Source organism: Montipora capricornis, chromosome 3, assembly GCF_036669925.1.
Source record: "Montipora capricornis isolate CH-2021 chromosome 3, ASM3666992v2, whole genome shotgun sequence".
Classification (NCBI taxonomy): Eukaryota; Metazoa; Cnidaria; class Anthozoa; order Scleractinia; family Acroporidae; genus Montipora; species Montipora capricornis.
Window position 1 is genome coordinate 59,664,980 of NC_090885.1, and position 27,500 is coordinate 59,692,479.

Sequence of the window (27,500 nt, forward strand, 5' to 3'; positions counted from 1 at the left end):
GAATGATGCTGTATGGGAATGGTTCAAGAAGAAAACCGAGAAACGCATTCCAGTTTAATTCAGGAGTTTGCAGTGAAAGCAGCAGAGAAACTTGGCTACCCTGGGTTCAAGACGTCAAGCGGCTGGCTTACGAGATTTAAAGAGCGCAACAACCTTTCGCAACACAAACTCTGTGGTGAATCTGCTGATGTGCCAGAGGCTACAGTGTACTCTTGGAGAGAGCGTCTTGGGTCTATTATCTCTGAATATGAGATGCAAGACATCTGGAACAGGGATGAAACTGGCCGCTTTTACCGCGCACTTCCGGATAAGAGCCTTTCGGAGAAAGCAAAGAAATGCAAAGGAGGCAAGAAGTTAAATGAGCGGTTAACTGTTGCTTAATTTGTTTCTGCTCCTGGGGAAAGGAGAAAACCAGTTGCAATCGGAAAGTATGCGAATCCAAGGTGCCTGAAGAATATAAACAAAGATGATCTTCCTTCACAAGCTCCTCAGTTGAACAGCTCTTTCAAGGCCCAGAATCGATCAATGCCTTTATTCATATTGACTCTTCTGGATGTCACCCCTATGATCTCAAGGGACGCTATTCCAATATTAAACTTGTGTTTTTTCCCATAAACTGCACGTCCAGCTGCAACCTTTAGATTTCGGAATAATCCAGAACTTTAAAGTCCATTTACAGAAAGTTGTTACTTCGTCATATTATTACAATGACCACAGACCACGACCGTGCAACAGACATTGCCAAAACATTGGACGTGCTGCAAGCCATAAGGTGGATGGGGACTTCTTGGTCTAAGGTTGAGAACAATACCATTACCAAATGTTTTGCAGCAGCTGGAATTTCCAGCTTTTTCTCAGAAGTAGCTACCGTCAGTACTGTGACAGGAGAGGAGGATCCCTTTGCTGATCTTGATGTCTCGGTCGATGAGGAACTGGAGAATCTTGTCCAACAAGTTGCACCTGGAAGTGGAATCAGTACTTACTTGGAGTCTGATAACAAACTTCCAGCCTGTTACAGTCTTCTTATCGAACAACAGCCGCTGGAGGCCATTGGTACTTCTCACGATGTCATGGAAATAGAGAGTGACGACGAGAATGAAATGGAAAAGGAAGATATCCCAGGTGAAGGCAAACGCTCAAACGAAACAACCACTTTGAAAAGTTTCAAGGACGTTCTGGACAGTGTCCAAAATATTTCTGCCTTTTTGATTCATAGAGGGGAGTTTACGGTTGCTAATGAATTTAGTGTCCTTGGCGACAAGGTGAGGAAAGTTGCAATTCAAATGAGAAGTACACAGAGCCGACTGGAACGATATTTTAAGGCAATCTGATAGCTGATGCAATCAATAGCTGATGTTCATGTTTTTCCTTGAAACAACTTTTTTAGAAATGTAGATTACTGTACTTCAGCACAGTAGGAAACCAAAATGATGCATTTGTGGACATTGCTGCAACATACGATATGATTTATTTTATACTTACTTAGAAGAACTACAGTATACAAAGGGTACGTAACTCCTGTTCTGTTAAGTTCTGTTCTGTTTGTAAATAAAGTTCTGACGCTCTTTACTTGCGACAACGGGTCTGAAAAAGGTACTGGAGTTAATGAAAATAACTACACATGTGACCCCCTTCCGTAAATATGGTTTAAAATAAAATTTTCTCGCACCCCGCTATTACGGATTCTCTCTATTACGGACACCAAATCGCGGTCCCGAGGGAGTCCTCTATAACGCGAGTTGACTGTAGCTCTGGTTATTATTATCATTATTCAGTGCAAACTCTTTTCCGAGTGTGCTAGAAATTGTGCGAGGAAGTACGCGAATTTACCATTCAAATATGCCAAATATGAGCTCGCTCTAACGTTTAGGCCGAGAATCACAGTAATCTACAAAATTTCCCTTTCAACTGGCCTGAATTATACAAGGGACGACTGTGTTATTACTGGGTTGCCACATATACTAAATGAAGGGAGGTTTTAGGAGCGGCGAAACCGCGCCCACGAGCGCCTTAGGCGCGAGTCTCTAGGGAGTTCCGGGGGCATGTGTCCCCAGGAAAAAAATTGAGGTATGTGCCTCTAAAGATGCCATTTCCTGCATTTTGATATCATAGTCAATGGAGAATAGTGGAGTTTTTAACAGGTAGTAAAAGCTAAGGCCTATTGGTCCCACGAATGAACGCAAACCTTGCACAAAGTCGAGGCAATCCAGTACCACACTTACCTCGCTCAAAATTGTCGCAGGCTCATGCTACCATGACAAAAGGGTGAAAATGGTTGAAAAACCACAGATAAACGGCAAGGAAGAGTTTCAAAACCCAGGAGAATATTATGCGAAAATGGGAGGCCGGAAATCTTCGCCGTAAACGGGAGGTTTCCGGCCAAAACGGGAGGGTTGGAATCTCTGCAATCCAATCGAAAACCGCATTGCATTTCTCCGTTTTATTTTCTTTCTGTGTCGGAAATCGGAGAAGTTGCGCAATAGGGTCTTTCTTGTCACTTCCCTGCTAAATATTGTCTTTGTGCCTAGAATCTTCTGCGCGTAGTTTTGGTAGGTTTCAGGAGGAAGTAGAAATGCGTAAATTTTATCCGGTGCACACAGTACAATATTTATTTAACCTGCAATGGCATCGAAGTCGATGTAACGCGAATGGCGTTTTCGTGAATCTTTAAACAAAATATACGCTTACGGAGCTCAACAATGGAAAGTCGATTCGATAAACAAGACAGGCGGTTAAAAATAAACATCTGGTATTTTCAAAGCGACGAATAATGGACTTTGACAACACACGCATCTTTTGGGCGTCGAGCAGTGATGTGTATTTCTAAATATTTTACAAACTGTGATGTTATGTACAAAACTGAAACCAAATGGCAAATTCTTTGGTAATAACTTCGATTCCTTCAATGAGTTTGTAAAACCCATACCCAACCAGACAAACACCTTGAATGTATCTGTGTTATCTCAGTTGTCTGGCTATTTATATTCATTTGCACTCAACTCTGCGCAGTCTTCAGGACAAATCAGTAAAAATGGAAATGTGACTAATTCTTGACATTCAATAATTATTTGAAAGAAAGCTTGTTGTCTATTTTATGCGTCATTATTCAAGGGAAAGGTTCTTCAGAATAGGCTTTGATCCTGAACTCCGGTGAGAAGTGTATTTAGTTGGGTATGGTTTATGACACGGAATGTGCTGTTTGTTTGCACGCACTGAATGAAATAGGAAGCGTTTGTTGCCTCTAATAGCCAGTATGTTTCAATAAAATTTTTGGCTGGAAAAGTTTTTAGTGAGATTTTTCTGCCTTTGTGGATTTATCGTGTTGTGCAAATATTAACTAATTTGCATGCGTGGGTTGAAATTTTATATGGGAGCAGTTTTCTTAAAGATTACAGGAATTCTTGCTGTTTAGTCATTCTGGTGTAAAATGAAGTTAATTTGGGAAACCAACAATATTTCTTTAAGCTTATCTACTGCGCATTTAGGTGAATTTTTACTTTCTTGACCAAATATAACTTATGCAACAATTATTTACAAACAAGAAGCTCTAGATGGTTTGCACAGTGACGTCATCTAACTCTAAAAGATCTTCTGAAATCATTTTCCAAGTTTTCAGTTCCGTGACGTCTTTCGTTTCGAAAATACAGCATTTTGAATTTTCTACTGGTCTCTTTGCGTGACACTTTCATACCAAGCTATAACCAGTTTACGCTCACGTAGCATCTAGTTTTCCCAATCATCCAGACATATGGAAAGGCACTCAACTTTCTCAATTTTCTTTTTTTCCCTAGCTTCTGCGCGACCCGTAGCCGTTTTTCCTCTCAACGGAACCTTCCAAGGACTGGACCGGATTTCACGAGGCCAACTGGCTACTTTTTCCCCTCGCACAGTCTGGGCGCGGGATCAAAATCGCTCTGTTCAGCTTATGGGGACACTTGATTCATACATTGAAATCCCGAACCGTCCCGGGAGTGACCTCGACACCAGGATGTCGATAACACTTTTGATGCATGTTTTCCCGGCTGGAAACCGGGGTGCAATTATCAGCTTCCAGGAAAACGGTTTGGGAGTCCAGATATGGCAAGAAGGAATGGTTGATGGAAAAGGAATTCTGACCGCCCGCTTCGCGTGCAGGGATTTTTCACAACGTCCAGAAGTCAGTAAAGCGGTCCTAAACATGAACACCTGGAACTTTATTGGTGCTTCATATGATCACGACTCCGGAATTGCATGCCTTTGGCATGAGGGAAATAAAGTCGAAACGAAGTTCATAGGCCAAAAAATGGAGCTGGCCACACAGTTTTCCATTAGAATTGGAGCTTTAGCAGACAGCAGACAAGGTGATTGTTTTCTGGGAATGGTTGCAGATCTCCATATTTTTGCTGAATCTCTGGGACGAGACGCTGTACGAGCAGTGGGTGGAATCGCTCCACAAGGTATTTTCGACATCCTTGATTTGAATCAAAAGCAAAATCAGGGTAATTCCAACACATAGACAATTCCAAGACGTGCAGACAAGCCAAAAAAATCCAGGCTGTCTAAACAATCATTTCTTCCTAGCCAGGGCTTGATCTTTATGAAAGCCTTTGTATGTCCCAGTGGGCACAGAACGAGGGGTACCGTAAAGTTCTTCGAAAGCGACAGTTTTGAAATTGGAAATTTGCCCTGGTACTCAATATGTTTTCTAACGCTTTCTACTTAGAAATTGGACGATTTGGCCGCTTATATCTGTTCTGAGTATGATCGATTCTTTTCGGCATGGGATTTCCAAGATTATTTTTAACCCTCTGCAGGATATGTGTCTTCATGCGAACCATTCATATCCAGCGGGAAATGGGAAATTATTTTGTTTCACCAGGCAGCCATTCTCGTTGAAGCGTTGCGTGACCACCTAAAAAAGGAGACAAATGACAATGGTTTTTTTTTTCAAAATAAAGCAATTGAATTTTCACCGTATGCTTTTTTTAAGGCGGAGCTGAGGCGGAGGAAGAGAAAGATGGCTTTTTCGGAGAAGAGGAAGAAGGAGAAGAAGAAGCTGATGTACTGTACGAAGCAGCTGTCATGCAAGATATGAGGATCCTGGACAATGATGACGTCAGAGTTATCCGTGCGGAGCCGTTTGCGGCGTTGAAAGGAAGACTCAAAGTTGTGCATATTGATTTAAGTGGAAGCGTTGACCCCGATGGCTTTCAACTTAATAACCCCAAGAGGCTGAGAAGAAAGCTGAAAAGTACAATAATACAAGAATTGAGCAAGAAAGACGTTATGCCAGATAGCAGAGTCAGAATGGTAAGTTGTTTGGTCAACTTTACTTAAAGTGCTGGTCACTCTAAAAAATCTTCAGTTACAACATCTTCTTGAACTTGTCCAAAACAGATTTGTTGATTTATGAACCGCAGTTCAAATCAAAGATGTTGTTTTAGGGCGGTAAGTCCAGAAATGCATGTAAGCCTATGCATGCCTGCTAAGATGGCCACCACGATTTTTAGCTCTGCAATTTTATTGTACTTCTTAGCTCTCTAGCTACCATTTATCCTTCCATTTGGCGTCCGCCTCACAGCTGGGGCATGCATTCTATCTAAAGCGCGTCTATTCTCAGAATATTTGCCTACAAGGATCGACCTAGTGCTAAAGCGATCCAACTTGGTTAACACTCCTTCGAGGCAAGTCGTTGAATGGAAAAAGCATGGTTTCATCTGTATGTGCCTGCCACCGAGAGACCTTACAGTTTTCATGGATATCCAGGCCAAACCAGGCCCGCTTTCCTTTTCAACACTGACTGACCTTTGGCCTCGTACGCCAAGTACTGCGAATGTTCCTTGCAAGCAGCCATTGCCAACGGCCCGTAGAGTTTATAGCCGTCCGGATTTATTTGCTCTTCGACCTCGCAAATATGACTAGGATGCCGGGGTTCACTTCCACCAGCTCAAGCGCTATGGTCTACTGTGATATCGTGGACCCAGGCATAACAACAGGGGATGGAATGTATCTCGAAGACATCCTATTCCAACTATAATTAATGGACGCGCTGATTGTAAACAACATAGCGCTTATTACGCTGAAAACATCCAACGGCTCACACAGAGTGCTGTTAAGGAACGTTGAGAAGCTAAAGCAACCTAAGATGTACGGTATACCTACTATCCTATCGATTAATATTATAGCTCATAGTTTGCCAATGCAAATTGCATCTATTGCCTTAGATGTAATTTATCACTCGACTAGCAACCGAGAGCCCGAGACTGTTATTCTGCGTGATCATGGACAAAAGAACCTTGATGCGCTGTTTTTGAAGCAACCTAATGCCCTTGTCGTGTTAATTGGCGATTTCAATTCCACCTCAACCGGATTTCGAGCAGAATACATAACTGAAGTGAATCAACTGAAACAACTTGTAACTTTCAAAACCCGCGATACCGGTGCGCTGGACTAGTTCTTTACCAAGCAATCCAAACTGTTCACCGTTTCTTGGCTACCGAAGGTTGGATCATCAGAGTATCATCTTAGCAAAAACAGTCTCAGCTGCCTCGCCTGCTCACACAATAAAGAAATCTATTGTGCGTGATATGTTGGATAGTGCGTGGCGTGCGCTTGGACGCTGGCTAACTCAAAAGGACTGGACCCAAATTCTCAATGCTTCCACATGTGAGCTTAAGTTCCAGCTGCTCATGTCAGAACTTGGTAGTGCTATCAACAATTTTCTTTCGCAGGAGATGTTAAAGAAACATCCTACTAACCGCCCTTGGATCACTAATAAGATCAAACTGTGGATCGGTAAGCGCCAATCTGCCTTTTTTCGTCACGGAAAAGGCTCGGATGCTTACCGACATTGGAGAAATAAAGTACAAGGTGCAATAAGAACAGCAAAATATAACTACTATGAGAAAAAAGTCGCTGAAGTTGAGCAAGTGAATCCTCGAAATGGTGGAGGGAAATAAAAAAATTAGCAGGCCAGGATACAAAGCAGGAGTGGCACCATCAGTTCCTTGACAACGACAAGGATATCAAGTTGCTAGCAAACAAGATCAATAGGCCACTTTCTTTGTCCCCTCTTCCCCACCCCCCCCCCCCCTCCCCCAATTTGCATAAGTAGTGTTTTTGTTTTGTCATGGGACAAAAGAAGTCCCAAGAGAAACTGGAAACAATATTTATGCAAAATTTAGAGGGACAAAGAAAGAGTAATATGGTATTTTCTTAAGTGGCCTATAGCTACTTTGTTGCTCTTATAGACCACTTTCCACCTCTGTATCAAGGAGCCCCTCCGCTGTATGTCCTCATTTCTGAGGATGAGGCCTACTGTTCATTGCCGTCGCTCTAAATATCTAAGGCGGCCGGCCCTGACGACATTCCTAACCGGCTCCTGAAAGACTCTGGAGTTAGCTCCTCTTGTTTGTGATATCTACAACCAATCTTTAAGGGAGGGATATATATATGTCTCCTGAAATTATCTATTGTTCTTGGCGCCTATCCCTAAATTGTTCCACCCGGCTGTATTGAAAATGTATTGAAAAAGATCTAAGGCCTATATCACTTACCTGGACACTAGCGAAGGTTATGGAGGGCTTTACCTGCGGTAGACTTCTACCCCGGTTGGACGGCAAGATCGACCCCCGTCAGTACTCTCGCAAGGGCCACTCCACAACCGATGCCCTTTTATATATGCTTCAAGCGATCAACGAAGCGGTTGATAGTGACGAGGCGTCTGCGCGGATTATCTTTGCCGATTTCACGAAGGGGTTTGATCTGATTGATCACTCGATATTGATGCAGGAACTCGCCATTCTGGAAGTTTATCCAGCGCTCCTAGCTTGGATTGCGGCGTTCTTGACAAACCGGAAGCAGGCACTTAGAATCGGAGGAACTTTGTCAGATTGGTTAACACTAAAAGGAGGACTTCCCCAAAGGACCAAATCGGGTGTGAGCCTCTTCACGATGATGACTAACAAATAGGCCAATTTCGTATTCTAACGGTTGGACTGGATCTAGCATGAAGTGGAGGCTAATGCTGACAAATCAATTTGCATTTGAAAAGATTTGCCCGCATTAGCCTCCATTTCATGCTAGATCCAGTCCAGCCGTGAGAATTCGAAAATGGTCTATTGCTGTCTGACTGGCGGCTTCGCATCAGATACGTCGATGATACTAGTGCTCTCGAAATAATTCCAAGGAACTCTACTAGTTTACTTAATATTGTAGCGTCAGACATTCATAATTTTGCCATGACTCATAATACGAGACTCAATCCAATTAAGTGTAAACAAATGCATATTAATTTTTACACAATGTTAACTGTCTCATTAACCCTATAATAATTGGTGGCAATGTTATTGAGTGTGTTAACACGTATAAGATCTTAGGGGTTATAAAGGACAAAGACCTTAAGTGGAATAGTCATGTCGAGTACATTGCTAAAAAAGCCAGTAGAAAGTTATATTCGCCTAGAGTACTGCGAAGAGCAGGGGTTGCCAAGCCAACATCCTGAAGATATATCTAAGTACGCTGTCCCAGTTTGGCAGGCCATTCCTGCCTACCTTTCCGATGCCATACAGCGAGTTCAAAAAAGGGCACTCTACATAATCTACCCTGAAGCCGTTTCACATGCGCATGCCTTACAGTGACGTGAATTAGATGGCTTGGACAATAGAAGAGACTACTTGTGTAACAAATATATGAGTCAAATGAAGTCTCCTAGCCATCCTTTACATCATCTGTTATCTAGCCCACTCCTGAATGAGCCCAAGTATCATCTAAGGCGTAACTCTTTTTAAGGACACTATAGCTTGTAGGACGAAGAGAGCGGAGAACTTCTTCACGTTTAGATATTTCAATTAGTATTATTAATTGATGATTCTATTATTATTATTGTAATTATTAGTTGTTAAATTTATTATTAGTAGTATTACAGTTGTAAATCCTAGCTCGTTAATTCCTTTTTTTTTTTTTTTACTGCAAGAGGGTTTTTAATAAACTATTACAACAAAAATATTTACTACCTGTTTCCAACTACAGGGTAAATGTTCGGTTTAGCGTTATTTTGAGGTTGGGGTAAATCCATCTGTTTATCTTTACTTGAGGAATAGAAATTAGGGACATTTTGTGACTCTAATTAATATTGCCTGTAATCTTAGTCGGGAGTGTTGTTGAAGTTGGTGAGACGGTCAAGAAGGCATATCTCAATACGTGCATTGTTGGTCATATTCACTATTTTATACTTTAGAATAGGTAATCACATGATTTTGGGTGCAATTTGAACCCACTTCCCCCTGATCACTAGTCGGGTGTGACCCCAAAATGAGCTTATGGTATAAATCTAAATATATCGAGAAAGCGACTCGTTATATTCTCGTTTGACGCAATGTTGTATTGGGTTTCAGATTCGAAATGTTTGGTCTTTAAACATCAAGGACCGATGGCGTTTGTACCGTCGCTGGGTCGCAGACATAAGTGAAAGTTATCGTCACACTATCTCACTTTATCAAGAACAATTTGAAGCGGGTGCCAAGAAAATGAAGGACATTAAAAACTTGGAAGACTTCGAGATACTCAAGAACGCTGATGTCGTCGGTATGACAACAACTGGTAAGTTTACTTCCTCTGGGTTACTTTGGGAAATCAGGGGCCTGATTTAGTGTTGAACATCATACGACGCTTTTGAAGGTAAAATAATCGGCGAATCCGAAAAACGGCGTGCAAGTGGTGTAAGAACTTCCATGCACGCGCCTCTTCCGCTTACCATAAGCACGCTTTCCCACTCGAAATCTGAACAAAAGGCTACGGATCATGATTTTCAAATTAAATTCCGGAATCACACAAAACAACAATCCTGGTTTTATATAAAAAAAAGAAGAACTTAAAAGTTTTCTCGGATTTCGTCTTCAGCAACTGCACTGTGCAAGGCAATGTAAATTTGGCATCATCGGCATCACTCTCAACAATCCAAATCATTTGTTTATTAGGGCATTTTGACTTTGTTTGTCTACCTTTTCATCGAGTGCTTAGACTTTGTTGTCAATGTTTTCTTTAAGTGAAGAAGCAAATCCGTCGTTTTTAACATTAAGGAAAACCAGATGAATCGTTCTCGCTCAACGCACTTGTGGCGTGATTTTAACCAGCCATTAGGATCGTTTGTCTTCCCTCATCGTGCGTTGTGAGAACTTTGTAGTCAATATCTTTTGGCTAGTATCATTTTTTCCCCTTCTGATTACCTTATTTGCACCACCTAAAGCACAGTGTCCTAAGGGAATTCAGTTCTATGCGTTAAATTAGCTACGACAGCGGCCGCGATAAGAGTTGCCCAAAAGGCAACCAAGGCCAACGAATTTTCACCGAAAGTTTTCCGACCCAGGCACACAGTATTTGTATTAAAGTGTAAGGCCACTAATCGTTTAAATCTTGCGAGCCTGCATCACTTTGGCGCGCGGTTTTGCTCTTAAGAAACATAGTGAACTCAATTTGTCTACGAAAAGAAGTCCTCTGGACCCAGTTGCCAATACCAGAAAGGAGCAAGGCGTACCTTACAGGAACTGCGTAACGGGCCAGTGGTTTGGTTCTCTTAGTGGATATCGCTCGCGCACTGCATCCCAGCCTTTTCAGATTCGAATCCCTGCACGTGCGCTCCAAATTTCACCCAACTATCTATCTAGTTAAGGTCGAAAAAATAAGTACCAGAATTACCGGGGATAACTTGCGTATGAAATGGGATAGGAGTGACGCCCACCCTGGCCGTAAGCAAATGTGGTAGAAACTAGTGAAAAAAGGAGCCTCCGGGTGTCCTCCGACTGCGGGCAGCCTTTTGTCCTTGGTTGATTTAGATTGCTCTCTATTTTCGGTTAATTGCACCATCGTTTTATCCTATCCGTGGGAGTCCTTTATAATGGATTGTATCATTACGATTTCATGTATCAAACTCGCACTGAATTTTTATCTCCGTGCATCACTTAGGAGCTGCAAAGTTCCGCAGAATTCTGCAAAGACTGAAGCCTCGAATAACGATTGTGGAGGAAGCCGCTGAAGTACTAGAGTCACACATTGTAACTTCTTTGACTCCCGGATGTCAGCATTTGATTCTGATTGGTGACCATCAGCAACTCCGTCCCAATCCCACGGTATTTGATCTCGCAAAGCACTACAACCTGGATGTGTCACTCTTTGAGAGAATGGTAAACAATGGAATGCCTTTTGAGCGGTTGCGCTTGCAGCATCGAATGAGGCCAGAAATATCCAAAATGTTGGAACACATTTATGTTAATCCAAAGTTGGAGAACCACGAAGCTGTGTTACATTTTGAAAATATCAAGGGCGTGGCTCGTAACATGTTCTTTGTGGATCATGACCAAGGCGAGGTACGAGGTGGTTTTTTTAAAAAATAAGAATGTACTTTCATAGGAAAGGAAAGACGTTTGGAGCTATAGCAAAAATTATCGAGGAAATCATTCTGTGGGAATATTTGAGGCCTTTTGTCGCAGCAATGAACCAGAAATGTAACGTGTCGTGTCGGGTGTCAGGACCCTTTACTCCCTTGTCATCCTCTGCTCGTTGACCTTCCCACTAGAATTTCTAGCTATTCAAGTTAAACGGTAAGGGCCTTACGTGTCCTTGGTTTCCGGTGCATTAACCATTTTTTCGTTGAGTTGTCTTTAAGATCAAGCTATACCATTATTATGTCTTAAATTACTGATTGACTTTCCTATTTATCAGTATTCTCAAGATTCCATCATTCAAGAGTAAGATTTCCCCTATTTGGCCTAGTCCCCAGTAGCGGCAGAAACGTGTCTATTTTAAACCTCGTTTTGGGGGGAAATAAACAATAGATAAAAATCGGCTAACTCCATGTTGAACCCGAATAAAACGTTTTGTTCCAGGTCCATATCATTGAAATGTCGATGCTACGTTATAATGGAAATACAATACACAAAGAACTTTAACCCAGGGAGATCACACAACATTGAGTTAGCCGATTTGGTATATTGTTTATTTTCTCGCAAAACGTGGTTTAAAAATACACTTTTTTGACGCTGATGTAGGCTCGATTTCCGCCGCTCACTCGAGTTTGGGTATCCTCCCCGAGAAGAGATGCCTGGACGCGTGAGCGGTAGATTGTGTCTGTGACGTAATTCAATATAATATATGCGAAGTTAATAGTTGCGAGAAAGTAGCGTTAGACATCCCAAAACATTGATTTTAACAAAACAGTACTTACATAACAATGCGTAAAACGCCTGTGCGAAGTTTCCCGATTATACGAGCTTGAGTTTGTGGTTAAATGATCAATGTGAGTTTGAATTTAACCGGCGAATCATCAACAACATCGTCGGCCGCTTCAGCTCTCGGTCGACCTCATCGGCCCCCTCGTTTTGCCACCAATAAACTCAGCAGTAATTCCAATCGATCTTGAGGACTTTTACTTGCTCTTACATTAACGACGTCTGAGAAGAAATTGCAATAGCAATGGATTTGAAAGCCGTATTTTGACCTTGGCGCTAACTGGAAAATTGATGAAGTTTCTGAACTCAGGCAGTAGAAAACGATACAATCCCCATTCTGCAGCTTCTCGAACAATTTCTGTTGTCGAAATCGTGGATGTTTTCCGTAACTTAAAAGCATTGTAAAGCTCGAACACGCTGGGTCAAAGAACACCGTCGCAACCAAAAATGTAATTTATGCTGGACCGATTTTTGCAGGCGAGTTTCTGATTGGCGGAGATTACCAATGGCTCACCTCATGCGTCCATCCGTTATTTTGGGAGTGAGCGCTGGTTCATTTCCCGAAGCAGCGGCTGGTAATCGAGCCTAACGCTGATGGGGACAAACCTGATACCAGATTCTTACTCTTGGCACCGGGAGCTCAGTTGGTTGAGCTCCGGGCTGCCATGCGGGAGAGCGTGGCTTCGACACACTCAGGGTGCATAAATACCCGAAGAGAAAGTGCTCCGTTTGTAATGACAACTGCAAATGGTTAGACTTTGAAGTCTTCTCGGATAAGGACGATAAACCGATGCCCCATCTCACAACCCTTCAATGTTCATAACCCTGTGGGACGTAAAAGAACCCACACACTATTCTCAAAGAGTAGGGCATGTAGTTCCCGGTGTTGTGGTCTGTACTCTGTGGTGTATTATGGTTGGGAAGGTAAATGCTCGGAGATACCAAGTTACTCTAAAATCGGAGGATAAAAAAAAGATATATTATATGGACTCTTGGCATTCTTCTATGTGCGCTGTGGGACAAAATACCGATCCGAATGTACTTTCTTCGGAAAACGTTTGACGAGGTATATTTCATTAATTACTTTTGCAGGATTTTCTGGAGGAGGGAAAGAGCCGATCAAATGAACACGAAGCAAAGTTCCTGGCCTCCCTTTGTCGTTACCTAATCCTTCAAGGCTATGACAGAGAAAAAATCACAGTCCTTACAGCTTACACGGGGCAGTTAATCCAGCTCAAGAATGAAATGCCCAAAGATTTCTTCCGCGGAGTACGAGTCTGCGCTGTGGACAACTTCCAAGGCGAAGAAAACGACATAATTCTGTTGTCACTCGTTCGAAGCAACGAAGAAGGAAAAATCGGCTTCCTTCAAACAGAAAACCGCGTGTGTGTGGCATTGTCACGAGCAAAAAAAGGGTTTTTCTGCATCGGTAACATCAGCCTTTTGAAGGAAAAGAGCAAATTGTGGTACAATATTATAAGCGACATGGAGGAAAGAGGGAATGTTGGAAAAGCTTTGACACTCACATGTCAGAATCATCCGCAGAACGTGATTCATGCAGCACGTGCGGATGACTTCAGGCAGGCACCCGAGGGAGGATGTTCAGTGCCTTGCAACACGCGATTAGAATGTGGTCATGTTTGTGAAATGGCTTGTCATCCAACAGATCCGGAGCACAAAGAGTACAGATGTAACAAGCCGTGTGCGAAGTCGCTCTGCAAACTCGACCACAAGTGTAAAAAGAGATGCTTTCAAGAATGCGGTCCCTGCGTACAACCCGTACAGAAGTTCCTAAATTGTGGCCATCTCCAGAAGGTTCCTTGTTTTAAGAACCCCTCTGAGGTGAAATGCCATTCACCTTGTGAACAGATTTTGCCATGTGGGCACCGATGCCAAAATGAGTGCTCTGAAGGTTGCACAGTCAGGTGTGCTGCCAAAGTAAAGAAAACCTGGCCCTGTGGACACGAGAATGTTGTAAAATGTCACGAAAATCCTCTGCAGATTCCTTGTAATGCAACATGTGGTGTAGTGTTGAAGTGTGAGCACCGCTGTGCCGGTAAGCACGTTTTCCAACAAGACGACTGTTTAGTACTAACGTCGGTCCCTTATAGGGGCTCTCTAGTGAGGAGTATATTCGTGTAGAAGAACAAGTGCACCAAAATTTCAAAACATAGGTTAATGACTTTGAACGATAGTATGAACATTTTTTGTCTATGTACCGAATCACATGATTGAGGAATCATGCATATTTGTGTCGACATGTCTCCACTCCTGTCCTTCCCAGAATCGGAGTAACCGTACGCAACGAAATTAATTTTAATGATGATAACGCCAATAAGAACGCTGCTAAACAGCTTATTTAACCAGGCAAAGAACAATAACTTTCCACGCTTTGTATGTCCCTGCTCGAGCGTTTTCCAGTTTGGTACATTTCTTTGCCGTCATTTGCCCAAATTTTAGGACCTCTTCATGCGCTTCCTGGTGACTGTGCTGGCTCGGTGTCTGGAGATCGTACATTCACCATTAAAATCTTTGTATAAATCTGAGTAAGCTCATACGATAGGATGGACCACCCGCTTGCTGAGATATCGGTCACAGAGGTTGAAAAATCCCCATACGAACACTTCAGCACGCGGTTACCGGGAAGGGGGTGGCTCTCAACTGCAGAAAGACAATGGTTGCTATTAGGGACTTGTCAGAAATTAGCAGGCTGGGGGGTGGAAAACTGGGGAAGGTCACAGTTTTTTAAGCCCTTCAAGAGGTAGGGCCATGAAAAAATTAGACAGCAAAAGAGGGAGGGTCACAAGAAATTAAGCCGTTATGATCATAAAGGGATGCTTTAATATTATGTTATAACACGAATACAACTTGCATGTTAGGTTTGTAAGTACTGAACCATTTTTTTGTGTAACAAATTGGGGGGGGGGGGGGGGGGGAGGGATTACAAAAAGTTCCAGTTCCATATTTTTGACAAGGCGAAGGTCAAAATCGAGCCGTCATTACGAAAATGAATATGGCGTCTACTGAGTGCGATCGAGACTTGGCCTGGGTTTGAAACTGTCTCCACGAAACGGCTTACGCATACTCAATAAAGAATCTACTTGATTTCTGCAAAGTTCTTTCTTTCTCGTCGACTTAAGAAAGGCTCTGCTGGCAGGGTGCCTTGAACAAAGAAAATCGAGAAATTCTCGCTGGGCTTGTTCGTTATATTTCACTGGGCTGAAAATTGTCATATGAACGTTAACAAAAGCTAATTTTATCCAGACAACCGAGCGAGGCACTTGGGATACCTTGGAGGAAAGGGTATGTCACACGTACCGGTTTGCAGCCATAAAGCCTGGTTTTCACTAGCGACGCAAGCACAAACGCAAGCATAAGAGAACTTATTTCACCGTGAAAACGGGGTTGATGCAAGCGCAAGCACAAGGATCAAAAATTTTCCTTTTCCTTGTGCTTGCGCTTATGCAAGCAACACAAGAGCAAGAAAATTTGCTACGTCTGTCCAATTAAAGCATTCGTTTCAGATTCCCCATGTGTCAGAATTTGAACAAAATGGCGGACGCCGTGGTTGATTTTGATGCTTATGTCGACGTTCGTTTTCACTAGCTTAGCATAAGCTATTTATGCTTGCGCGTGTGCTTGCGTAGCCTGTGAAAACCAGACTTTAGAGAGCTTTAGCAACAACAACGGCGACGGCAACAAGAACGTTACAATTTTGCATGTTTAGAGGGAAAAAACAATAGCTTTGCACCCTCTGCACGTACGTTTTTCATTTTTGTCCATTTCTTTACCGTCGTCAGCAAAATAACAACGTAAAACAAAAAAAATTGAGGTTTTATGGAGGAAGTCAGGATTTGGGGATAAATTTTCATTTTCTCCTTAAATTGAACGTGACTCATATTAGTTTCATTCTTCAGGGAATGCCACACTATTTTCATGTTAGAAAGCTTGGAATAGTCGCGAAGTGATTACAATAACGTGAATTATTTTTTTGAGATTCAACCGAGGAAAAAACCAAGGAATGATTAAGAGAACGTGTAGAACAGGGTATGTTCTCTGCAAGCCGGTACATCCGCGTTCAGGAGATGATGAGAATAAGCACGCATCAATTTGCAGAAATTTTAAAAGAGAGCGATCATGATAAAGGGGACTAAAAGTGTCCCTCAGATCGACATGGCCTTGCTTCATCCTCCCCGTTCAAGGTTTCTGGCTATTCATCAATAAACATGACGTCCTTTTCGTCCTTGTTCGTCATCTTTGCTGCAAAAATGTTCTAGAAAAAATATATCGATTCGTTATTGGCAAGCAGCACGGACGTGACTCGATTCAGGACACAACTTTGTTGGAAGAGTAGCAAAACACTGTAACATTGGTGCGTCGACATGGCTTAATATGTCCAGTGAACCAACTCTCACAGTAAGCTATGTTCTTTTGTGCCAGAGGGAGTGATTCATTGTGAAACGTGTCGTGTCATGTTGCTTAAAGGGCCAAATCACTGGGATGGCTCATTAAACTGTTTTATTTGTTTTAAATAATAGAGAATGTCTTGAACTGGAAGTTACGCGTTATCTTGCAGTCTAAAGGCTTGATGCAGGAAGTTTACCTTTCAAATCACTTCATATCCTTGTAGAATAAACCTTGTTGGCAAACGAAGGGCTTTGGGGAAAAATTGACTTATTCAAAAGGTTAGAAGTCTTAATGGTTCTCTTGTAGTGCGTGTTTAATCCTTCTTTATATTTTAATATACGTTAGGTACCTGCAGTAGCTGTTTGCGGGGCCGTGTTCATCAGCCATGCCGATCCATATGTACACGAATCCTTTTCTGTGGCCACAGCTGCTCTGAGCCGTGTACCAAAAACTGCCCACCCTGCAAGAAGCCCTGCGGAAACTCCTGCAAACACAGTAAATGCAAGCAGAAATGCGGTGAACCTTGCAAACCCTGCAATGAGCCATGCATCTGGAAATGTCAGCATCACAAATGCACCAAGCTATGCTCCGAGCCTTGCAATCGTAAGCGTTGTGATCAACCTTGCAAAAAACGCCTTCCTTGCAAGCATTTATGCATTGGTCTTTGCGGGGAAAACTGCCCCAAAAAATGCCGAGTGTGTCACAAGGACGAAGTCACAGAGATTTTCTTCGGAACCGAAGACGACCCGAATGCACGATTTGTGGAATTAGCCGACTGTGGTCACTTATTTGAAGTAAAAATGATGGATGATTGGATGGATCAAGCACAGCAAACAGATGATGGAAAAGCTGTTGATGTACAGCTTAAGTGCTGCCCAAAGTGTAAAACTCCCATTCGCACCAGCCTGAGGTACGGCAACATCATTAAGAAGATCCTCGCTGACTTCGAAGAGATAAAGAAGAAGATCTTGCTTGGTGAAGAGCAGCGCAGAGCTGTAGTAAGCAGGCTAAGACTGAAGGCTGGAAAGATTGTGAAGTTTCCTGAAGACCAGGGAAAACTAATGAGGGCTCTTGAACATTCCAGCCTTACTGACGAACAAGTGAATGTTTACGAGAATCAGATCAGCTTTTTGCGTTTTCTTCAGGAGCTCAAAGATAAGATTGAGAAGGGAATTGATGATGACAGTGAGAGAGCAACAAAAAGCCATCTGGTTTATGTCCCACTGGAAACGAAAGAAGATATTCAAATAATGGTGGAGGAACTTCGGAAGCGTGTAATGGAAACTCGGGCTCGTTTCAGTGAACAAGAATTGGAAGAACTCAACGAAGAGATGTACCGAACACAGCTAGCTGTTGACGTAAAGTTGCTTAAAATGCAAATTAAAGTTCGTGGTATCAGTTTGGATGCTGTCTATTCCTCGTCACTTGATCGAATTCAAAAAAGACTGGATTCAGAAAAGGCCATTGGTAAGATGACACATTTCATTTGTTTTTGACTGGTTTCTCTGCTTTCAGTGTTCATAACCTCTTTATCTTGTTTATTATTATTTGCAGTTTATTGAAACATCTGTTTGAAAACTGATTACAAAATTTGGGCTCCCAAAAAGCGTAACCAATTCCTGTTAATCCCTAAAAAAAAAAAAACAATCCTGTATCGATATTATATATTCTACATAATAGTATATCTTAAGTATCTAAATGTAAAAATCCTAACCATTGATCTGTGTATTTAAAAATCTTAAATCTTCTCTCTTATAGATCGTTGTAAAAAAAGGTAAAAATCCCTAATAATATGTACGTATGTATCTAAATGTTCATCTTTGCCTTTCTTATGAAAATTTTCAGTGTTCAAGAAGTTTTAAAGCTCCTTGCAATATTCAGAGTGCATGATAGCATTGCTTTCTGCATCTGCTTCAGGACCAAGTCACACGTGTCTCCTACCAAGCACTTGATTGACTTCCTCACCTCTTTTGAATAACTACCCAGTACATTCATGATGATGTTGTGCTGAGAAACTTTATGTCCTTATCTCGATCAGGGTTACTTCTTTCTTTACTTTATCAATGACTTGCGCGTCGATGCGATTTGCTCGAACTTCTACTTGCTCAGCAAACAGAGGTAAATCCAACAAAGCTTTGAGTTCTTCGTTCTCGTAGACTGGCTTTGGACTGATTCGTTTATACCACGCATACTTCTCTCTTGGTAGTAGGTTGTATTAGCTTAGAATCTCGAAGAAAAGGATTCTAAGGACGCTGTTGTGTCTTTCTAGGTATTTGGTTTGAGCGATAGCACTGCATCCCGCCAACACATGCGCGACACTCTCTTGGCCCTTGCCACACATACCACAAGTGTAATCTTGATGATTAGTTGTTTTAATCTTCTTCCCAGTGTACAACTATGTGAGTAAAAGCTGTTGGTACAGGTCTTGAACGCCAGTCATCATGTGGGTCGGTGCAGTTCTCCAGTTTTGTCTAGGGCTTCATCCTTCCACCTGCTTGCTAGTAGCTTTCCCTCCCACTTTTGGTCTTCTACTTCTGACTTTAACTTGCTAACCACTGATTTGTTCAAGGCGTCTTTGACCTGCAGCCTTGGGATTTCATCCTCTCCTACGTTAGAGCACGAAGACCGAGGATACGTTAGATTCAATTCAAGATCAAGTTCTCTAGCAAACGTGACAGCATCGTTAGCAAAGGACTGATCTTCTCGCTCTTTTGCCTTCTCGTCGAACACGCGGACAATTCCTATCGTTGGATCGGGGTTTTTATATATCTTTAATGCTGCTTTGATCTTAGTCAGTTTGTATTCCTGTTCAACTGACCTTAAGCCTCTTCCGCCAATGCTCCTTGGCAAGTAAAGGGTTGCATTTGAACTTGTTGGGTGTCACCCTCCATTCGCGACGATGATCTTCCTTACTTGTCGGTCGATTTGTCTGAGCTCTGCCAGAGGCCATGTTTGGGTCCACATCAAATACATTGAATGGCAAATTCATTTGTGGACTTGACTTTGTTCCAGTCCGAAAGTGGACTAGACTAGAGGACAGATTCTCGCTGGATGTATTTCTTGGCAGCAATCTTCAAAGCGTTGTGTCTTCCTGTTTTAGGCTCTCTAATACACCCAAAAACTTATGCTGCTCTCCTTCCTTTAAACTTGCAATCGCCGTTGTCCCCTCCAGGTTTACTTAACCTTCATCAAAAACTTGCTTCCCACCTTTGACATTCGCTACTGAGCATTTCTTTGGATTCAGGTCAAGACCAATATCTTTCAACGCTTCTTGAGTTGACATAAGTACCTAATTTAACTTGGTTTGAGACTGTTCAAATACGTTAAGGTCGTCGATAAACAGCAGATCTGTTACTTTTGCAATAATTGGCGTACTTAACTTGTATCCCTCTGTTGCTCGTAGCATCCACGCCACAGGATTCAAGCATAAGATGAATAGTCTGAGACATAAGGAATCCCCTTGAGGGAGACCCCTCTTGAAGCGGATTGGTTCAGATATCTCAATCCCATTCATCGTTCTGGCGATGATCTTGGTGTTCCAGGAAGCGCATATGTTCTTTATAGTACCACTGATCCATTCTGGGAACTTGTGCAATCACATAGCGTTGCATAGCCCACCATGATCTACTGAATCGTAGGCTTTTTTCACGTCGATCCAGGCCACTCTGATGTTTCTTCTTTCTCGCACACAGTCGTGTAGTACCATTCTATCTATTAAAAGATTATTCATGGTATCACTGCACTCTGACAATACTACTACTACTACTACTACTACTACTACTACTACTACTACTACTAATTATTATTATTATTATAATTATTATTATTATTATTATTATTATTATTGTTATTATTTCAACAGTGGGATGGAACGTTCATTATCGTATATTTAGCATAGATTTTGACAATCATGAATATGTTTGTGCAGGTTCATTAGCGTTTTCGAGCTTTCATTAGCGTCTTTGTGCAATCGATAAACAAGTTCACATACGTACACAGGCAATAACGTTTTTTTGACATTCATTAGCGCAATACATTGACTCTACTTTTCCTCTTGGAATTGTATTATTTCAACTTTCTTTACATTTTTTACAACCCGTGAATATGATTCTTTACAAAAACATACCTGGAGTTAGGTATAAATATCAAGTCACTTTGAGTTACATTGCCTCTAGTTTGCTCAGCTGACTACATGTACATGTAAAATGCCTGTTCAAAGAAACCGAATTCCGAATGAAGTTCGAGAACGTCTTGGGAGGGCCTAGGAAGACCACACAGAAGATGATCTAATGGTTGCTGATACATTGGGTGAAAACCGTTCTACGGACAGGGGTATCTTAACACGGTACACCTGTGAGGGCAGAGTTCCATAGAGACCAAGAGGCGGACGTAACAACGTAAAAGTGGACGCCGATATAAAGCAATGCCTAAATGACATAGTAGACGATAATTACATGCTAACGCTAACTGAAATCAACAGAGAACTTAGACGGACGCTTCCAATACATGACCGCACGGTAAGAAGGACACTTGATCATGGTATGGTTGTAAATTTTAAAGGGAACCTCCACTTCAACAAAAAAATAACTTTAAATCACAGGAAATAACCATTACAGTCAAGTCAGTCTAAACTAAAGTATTTTCAAAATAAGTTTTAGAAATTTTGCAGGCGCCACCATCTTGAATAATTGTGACGTGTTACGGTTGCCCTATTATCATTAGACAAAAGCTCTTTGTGTCAGAACAATAGGGCAACTACCCTGGATGCCAGAGGCTTTTTCTCTCTTAGAGCGACGGAATAGCGAGTCGCGAGGCGGCGAGAAAAACCTCTGGTATAGGCCGTTGAGAACCTCGTTTCCATGTCCCGTTTCATTGACATCGAAAAAACTCAGTTAATTGATACGTGACATAACCTACCAATCAGCATCTTGGGTTCCCACGGTACAGTCGTCTTATTTTCTTCGATGTCAAATTCAAAAATTCAATGTTCCATATAAAACTTCTATGTCGATTATGAAAATAAAAACTCAAATTTGAAATTAATTTGGATGACAAATTTCGAAGTTGAGTTTTGGCGGACATATACAAAACCAAAAAATGTAGAACCCAAGTGAACTTTTTCTGCCTTCAAAGCCTAATTTCCGAACTTTGCAGCGTTTCGATTATGGCCACAGTGGGCACGAGAAATCTAGTTGACAGCAATAGGTTATTTCCGAGTTCATGCCTGCCTCCTCTTTAAAGCGAGTCTAAGTGCGAAGTATTTGTGATGGTAATTAGTTCTACTTTACATATGAATGAAATTAAGTTTCATAACAAAAACTTCGCACTCAGACTCGCTTTGAAGGGGAGGCAGAAATGAGCCCGGAAATGGCCTATTAAAACCTGTTTGAACTACTTTCTGTTGCTAAACCAATCAGAGTACTCGTTAGAACTGACAAGTTCCTGGAACCAATCGAGTTGCTAGGGTCAAAATCTGACTCTGGGAATATGAAACGGCATTCCATTGGACCGGCCTTCTCAAAGAACTCAACGGCCTGTACCAGAGGTTTTTCCTCGCCTTTCCGTCGCTCTGAGAGAGAAAAACCTCTGGCAGCCAGGGTATAGGGCAACCGCAACACGTCACAATTATTCAAGATGGCTGCGCCCGCGAAATTTGAAAGTGTGAATACGCGATTTTAAAATTCACTTTTCTTGATATAAACACTGTTTTAAGAACAAATTTCCAAAACGTTTTTGTAAACATAACTTCCTTCGGTTTAAACTTATTCTGTAGTGAGAGTGGAGGTTCCATTTAAACTGGCTAGACCTCTACCAGTTGATGGAAACAGCCCAGATGTGATTCAAAGCCTTTTTGAATACGCCAAGTGGTTTCTCAATACAGGCGTGATTGGTCATTGCGTCTTTATAGATGAATGCGTCTATCTGCGGGCAACGAGGTAGAAGTGTACCCATTGTGATTGCTGTATCCCCAAGAGCTGGTTTGGTGCACCATCCCGCTCAAATAGGAGGCATGACCTGCCAGAGATTCCAAGACTTCTCGGTGCAGACCCCAAACGACCAGGTTTTCTTAACTTACGACAATTAGCTTATCTCGCCACAAAAGTGCATGCAGTGGTACAACCACATGCAAACCTATCTTGCAAGATGCTTAAATAGGGAAGAAATTCAAGGATAAATACACTTCTTTCCGGATAATATTTGTTGTGCACTAATGAATGTCCAAAAAACGTTATTGTATCTGGGAATTTTTGATTGCCTGCACAAAGACGCTAATGAATCTACATAAACGTGCATATTAATGATGTCAAATTCTATGCTAAATACGTTAATGAACGTTCCATCGCACTCTTGAAACTCTGTTCGTGTTATTGCTTGCCTGTTCGCTTTAATGACAATGTGTTTTCGCTTGAATGAATATCCCTTTGCGGTTAACGAACAGCAAAAGTGTATTTATTTAGGTTTTTATCGCCATTTGCTATTCTCGGGTTTCACATTACGTCACGGCCGCCATGTTGGTGTCCCAAAGAAAGAAACGGCAGGCATGTTGGTGTCCCTACCCAATCCTGTGGAAATTGAATTCTATTGTAAATAAATAAATAAATAAATAAATAAATAAATAATTTATATGTTTATATTGCGCTTTTTAACATACAATGATCAAAAGCGAATCACAGTATTAAAATATACTAAATATGTACAAAACTAAAAATGATAATAAAGTAATTAAGCGCTAAAGGCTAAAAGCTAACTTGAAAAGATATGTTTTAAGACAAGATTTAAAAGTTAAAATCGAATCAATATTGAGCAGGCTTGTAGGGAGCGCGTTCCACAGTGTAGGCGCAGCTACACTGAAAGATCTGTCACCAAAGGTTTTTTTCATTTTCCCAGCTGGATGTAATAGAATAATGCTAGAATTGGAGCGCAGTGAATAACGTGCATGCTTTCTTATAATTACATTAATTAAATCGCTAATATAAGCTGGTGCCATACCATTTAGTGCTTTAAAAGTTAAAAGTAAAATTTTAAAATGTATTCTATACTTAACTGGCAACCAGTGTAAATCATGCAAAACGGGCATTATGATCATATTTGCGGCTCGAAGTTAGTAACCTGGCTGCAGCGTTCTGTACCCTGTGCAGTTTAGATATTTCACAGTCTGGAAGTCCATAAAGAAGGCAATTGCAATAGTCAATTAGTCGTTATGCAAACGTTCTCTTGTGTTTTTGTTGAAAAACATGGCTGTTGATCACGTGAGTGAAACCCAAGAATAAGAGCACTAGGTTTCTATCGAGGATGTGCTGCTTATGCCGTTTTCCCGGTCTCGTACCCAGACGTCTCTCAAATCATCGTTATTTGAAGATTTGCGTTCAAGAAGGGCCTGCGGAGAAGGCAACGTTTCATACCAACCTGTTTTTAGAAGTTATGATCGAAACTAAAAAACAAAGAACGCACACCAAACAAAAAATGGAAAAACAATAGAAGTAAAGAATGAGAGTCAAAGTGGTACTATGATCCAAAAATCATTTTCTTTTTTTCTTCAGATTTTGAAAGCGTGTTCGCTTAACACCCAACTGGCAAAATGTTGAGCTTTGAGTTTTATCCAAAGGCTGTTTATTTTGAGTTTTGGATTTCACGGTCCGATTGGACCTCAGAGGGTTGGATCTAGAGAAAATGACGTCATTTACTCACTAGCTTAAAATTTCAGCGTGTAAACACAATTCATTATGTATGCAAAACACAGGTTTAAAAGTCTGAAAGCCCGAAACTCCCGTGCTGCATATTAATTCAGCCGCGTACACACGAATTGCATTCTTAAACTAGTGAGTCTTTGACGTCATTTTCGCCTCGACCCAGCTCTCTCAAGATTTTAAAATTAGTAATGGCGGACCAATAAATAAGAAAATTCCAGTTAAAATAAACAGGTGTCTTTTCAAAATCAGAACTTAAAACTTGGGTAAGTTAGTGTTTAGTTAACATAGTTTTGAAATCCAAAGAAAAAATAGAATTGTTTTTTTAGTGGTAGTACCACTTTAAGTTTCCGACTAGTGGAACTTTAATTTAGCATGCGCTTTGATAGCTATGAACAAGTCAAACCGTTAAGCGTTTAACAACTTGCTTTGCTCATTTTGTGAAAGATAAATTTGCCACTTACCACATAATTATTATGAGAAAATTGAAGGACTCCATTTGTTCTTGTTCTAGTAAAAGTAGATCGTACTTTTCCTAAGTCTAACTATTTTTAAGGGGCGAAACTTTTACCAACCGTTTTGTGTGAAATAATGTTTACAACCTTAGCCCACTATGAAGAAGGGGATACGCCCTTTTTCTCAAATCAATAACATCTTCTTTGTTTTGAATCTACAAACAATTTGCTCATCCATAAAGTAAGAAATGTCGCCTGCATTAGTTCAGCAGTAAATCCGCAAGGAGATCCTTTCACAGCTCAAACTGGTTATTGCTGTAAAATTGTGGTTCATTTCCAGGCAATTGCTTTCTCTAATAGCAAATATTCATCGAAGTAGGTGTGAATGGTGGTGAATAGTTAATTGATTTGCGGATGTGGCGAGAATACTGACCACTAAATTACAACCAAAATGAAGTGAATCTCTGTTTCAGGAATTAATATAGAAGCAAAATAACGACTCGCAAAATTACTTACCAACATTATTTCTACTTCGGGTGTGCCATTTTGATTTACTTCGGATGCTCAGAGTTGAACAGTTCGTGCTAATCACTTTTGACCACATTCATTTATTTTCTATAATTTTTATAATTTTGGGATGATATTTTGTATGACGCATGCGTGGACACAAACAACAAACGCAGGCTTAATTTGCAGTACCCTTCCGCCAAAATTGTTGTTATTCTCCCTACAAAAGTTACAAATAATAAAGAAGCTATTGACTTTAAGTGAATGTGTTACATGGTAATGCTAATACTTTCGTTTGAGGTGTAATTATTTAATTTCATAAATTATTAGGCAAAGATGACCGAGAGCGCTACACCACTCGAATTGAGAGAATCCGACAGCGGAATAATCTAACGGTGTTTTACCAGGATGTGACCCGACAAGAAAAAGATCTAATTGTCAAAGCTATGGGCTTAACACAAGGACATTGGTTCAAGTGTCCTAAAGGTACGTACGCACAGTTTTAAGGAGAATAACATGATAATTATTTTATTCTATTTTATTTTTTCCAGTTCCAAATTACATTACAATTTTACAAGAAAATTATGTGATGTGACTTTGAGGTTAGCTTAAGCATTATGATAGTTAATATAGGGGAATGGTTATGAAACCCGACAAATTTCTTTGTTGTGGGTTTTTGTTCTCTTTTTTGGACTTGACCGTGCACAAAACACAATTATTGTTTACTCCGTACTGGGGAACTAACCAATAGTAACGTGTTGGTTATATAATTACGTAATTCATGCGCAGTGTATGAGCGCAAAACAAAAGATTGTGCACGGTCGTGGACTTTCCAACCTAAATCTTGGCATCTTTGTTTCCTCCTTTGATGTTTACCTAGCTTCAAAACCAGTCCCCTCTATTAACTGTGGCTTAAGACAGAAAACAAGAGTCCTTAAACGGGTCACCTGGTAATGTTATGGATAGTTTTAAGTCACTGGTTACACAACTATGTATGCAAAAGAAAAGAATACTATATAGATTTAGCCAAGCCTAACCCCAGAAAGAAATATAGTGCTTATGGATTATGCTTCTGCATTAAGTACCAAATTAATCGTCATTAGTGTGTACAGTTTACAAGGATCAAACAGATCAAACACTTCTGAGCTGACAGCTGTAAACAAACAAGCCTTGCAAACAATAGCTAACAATTTTAATCAACAACTAAAAATGAAATTACATACACAGTAATCTCTTTCACAACATTTTCCGTTTGACTGACAATCTTTACTCTCTCTCTCTCTTCAGTTGAGAACAACAGCAAAAATCTTTTTTAATTAAAAGTCAAACTGAAGTGTAGTAAAATCGCTTACTCGACTGCAATTTCATATTCAAACAAAGCAGCTCACAACTGGACACCCATTTCACACAAAAAGCCTATATATGTGATTGTTGAATTATGTCAGAATCTCTGTTAACAAGGAATTGCAAACTTTTTCAGGCATATAAGCTTATTATTAAAGAAGGAAAACATTAAGCTTACCTGAAAGCTAACTGTTGTTATTAAGTGTTTTTTCTCTCGCTCTATTTCTCTCAGCTTTACGTTGATTTTCATTGAATTTTTCTCTTCTTCTCCTTCTTCGGCTTCTCTCAAGGATTTCTTCGATTAAATTTCTCAAATTTCGTAACCCCTTCTCTCGTGCTCTTTCCTGCTCTTTCTCCTGTTGCTCGTCACTAATATGGAGCTTAAGCAACGACGACGGCGACGGCAACGAAAACGTCGTCTCAAAATATAAATTCGCGTTATTGTAATCACTTCGTGACTATTTAAACCTTTTTAATATATATGACAAGGGTGTGGTAGTTCCTCAAAAATGATACTGGTCGGAACAACACTTAAATTAGGGGAGAGAATGAAAATTTATCCTAAGTGCTGACGTTCGTCATAAAACCTCACATTTGGCTATTTCATGTTGAAGTTTTGCTGACGACGGCAAAGAAATGGACAAAAGTGAAAAACGCAAGTGCAGGGCGTGCAAAGCTATTGTTTTTTCCCACTAAATATGCAAATTTTCGACTTTCTCGTTGCCGTCGCCGTTGTCGTTGCTTAAGCTCCCTAATATGATTTCCCGCCAGAAAAACATGGGTTGCCAAATGCAACGCTCCCACACGATTTCCCGCGAAGGAAAATTGCTCTAACACTCCCGTTCCCAGAGGCTGTCCTGGCCTTCACCCCGACAGTCTCTGTACGGGTGAACGGA

General features: G+C 41.0%; 1 protein-coding gene across 1 annotated transcript in view; it reads left to right on the forward strand.

Moving 5' to 3' along the window:
• Positions 1-27,500, forward strand: part of LOC138043538 (NFX1-type zinc finger-containing protein 1-like) — a 62,340-nt gene that overhangs the window by 28,138 nt on the left and 6,702 nt on the right. Inside the window, exons 10-16 of the mRNA XM_068889863.1 lie at positions 3,792-4,436; positions 4,970-5,289; positions 9,375-9,579; positions 10,942-11,342; positions 13,296-14,259; positions 16,956-18,077; positions 25,591-25,746. Coding sequence (XP_068745964.1) covers positions 3,792-4,436; positions 4,970-5,289; positions 9,375-9,579; positions 10,942-11,342; positions 13,296-14,259; positions 16,956-18,077; positions 25,591-25,746 — 3,813 coding nt within the window. The remainder of the gene's footprint in view (positions 1-3,791; positions 4,437-4,969; positions 5,290-9,374; positions 9,580-10,941; positions 11,343-13,295; positions 14,260-16,955; positions 18,078-25,590; positions 25,747-27,500) is intronic.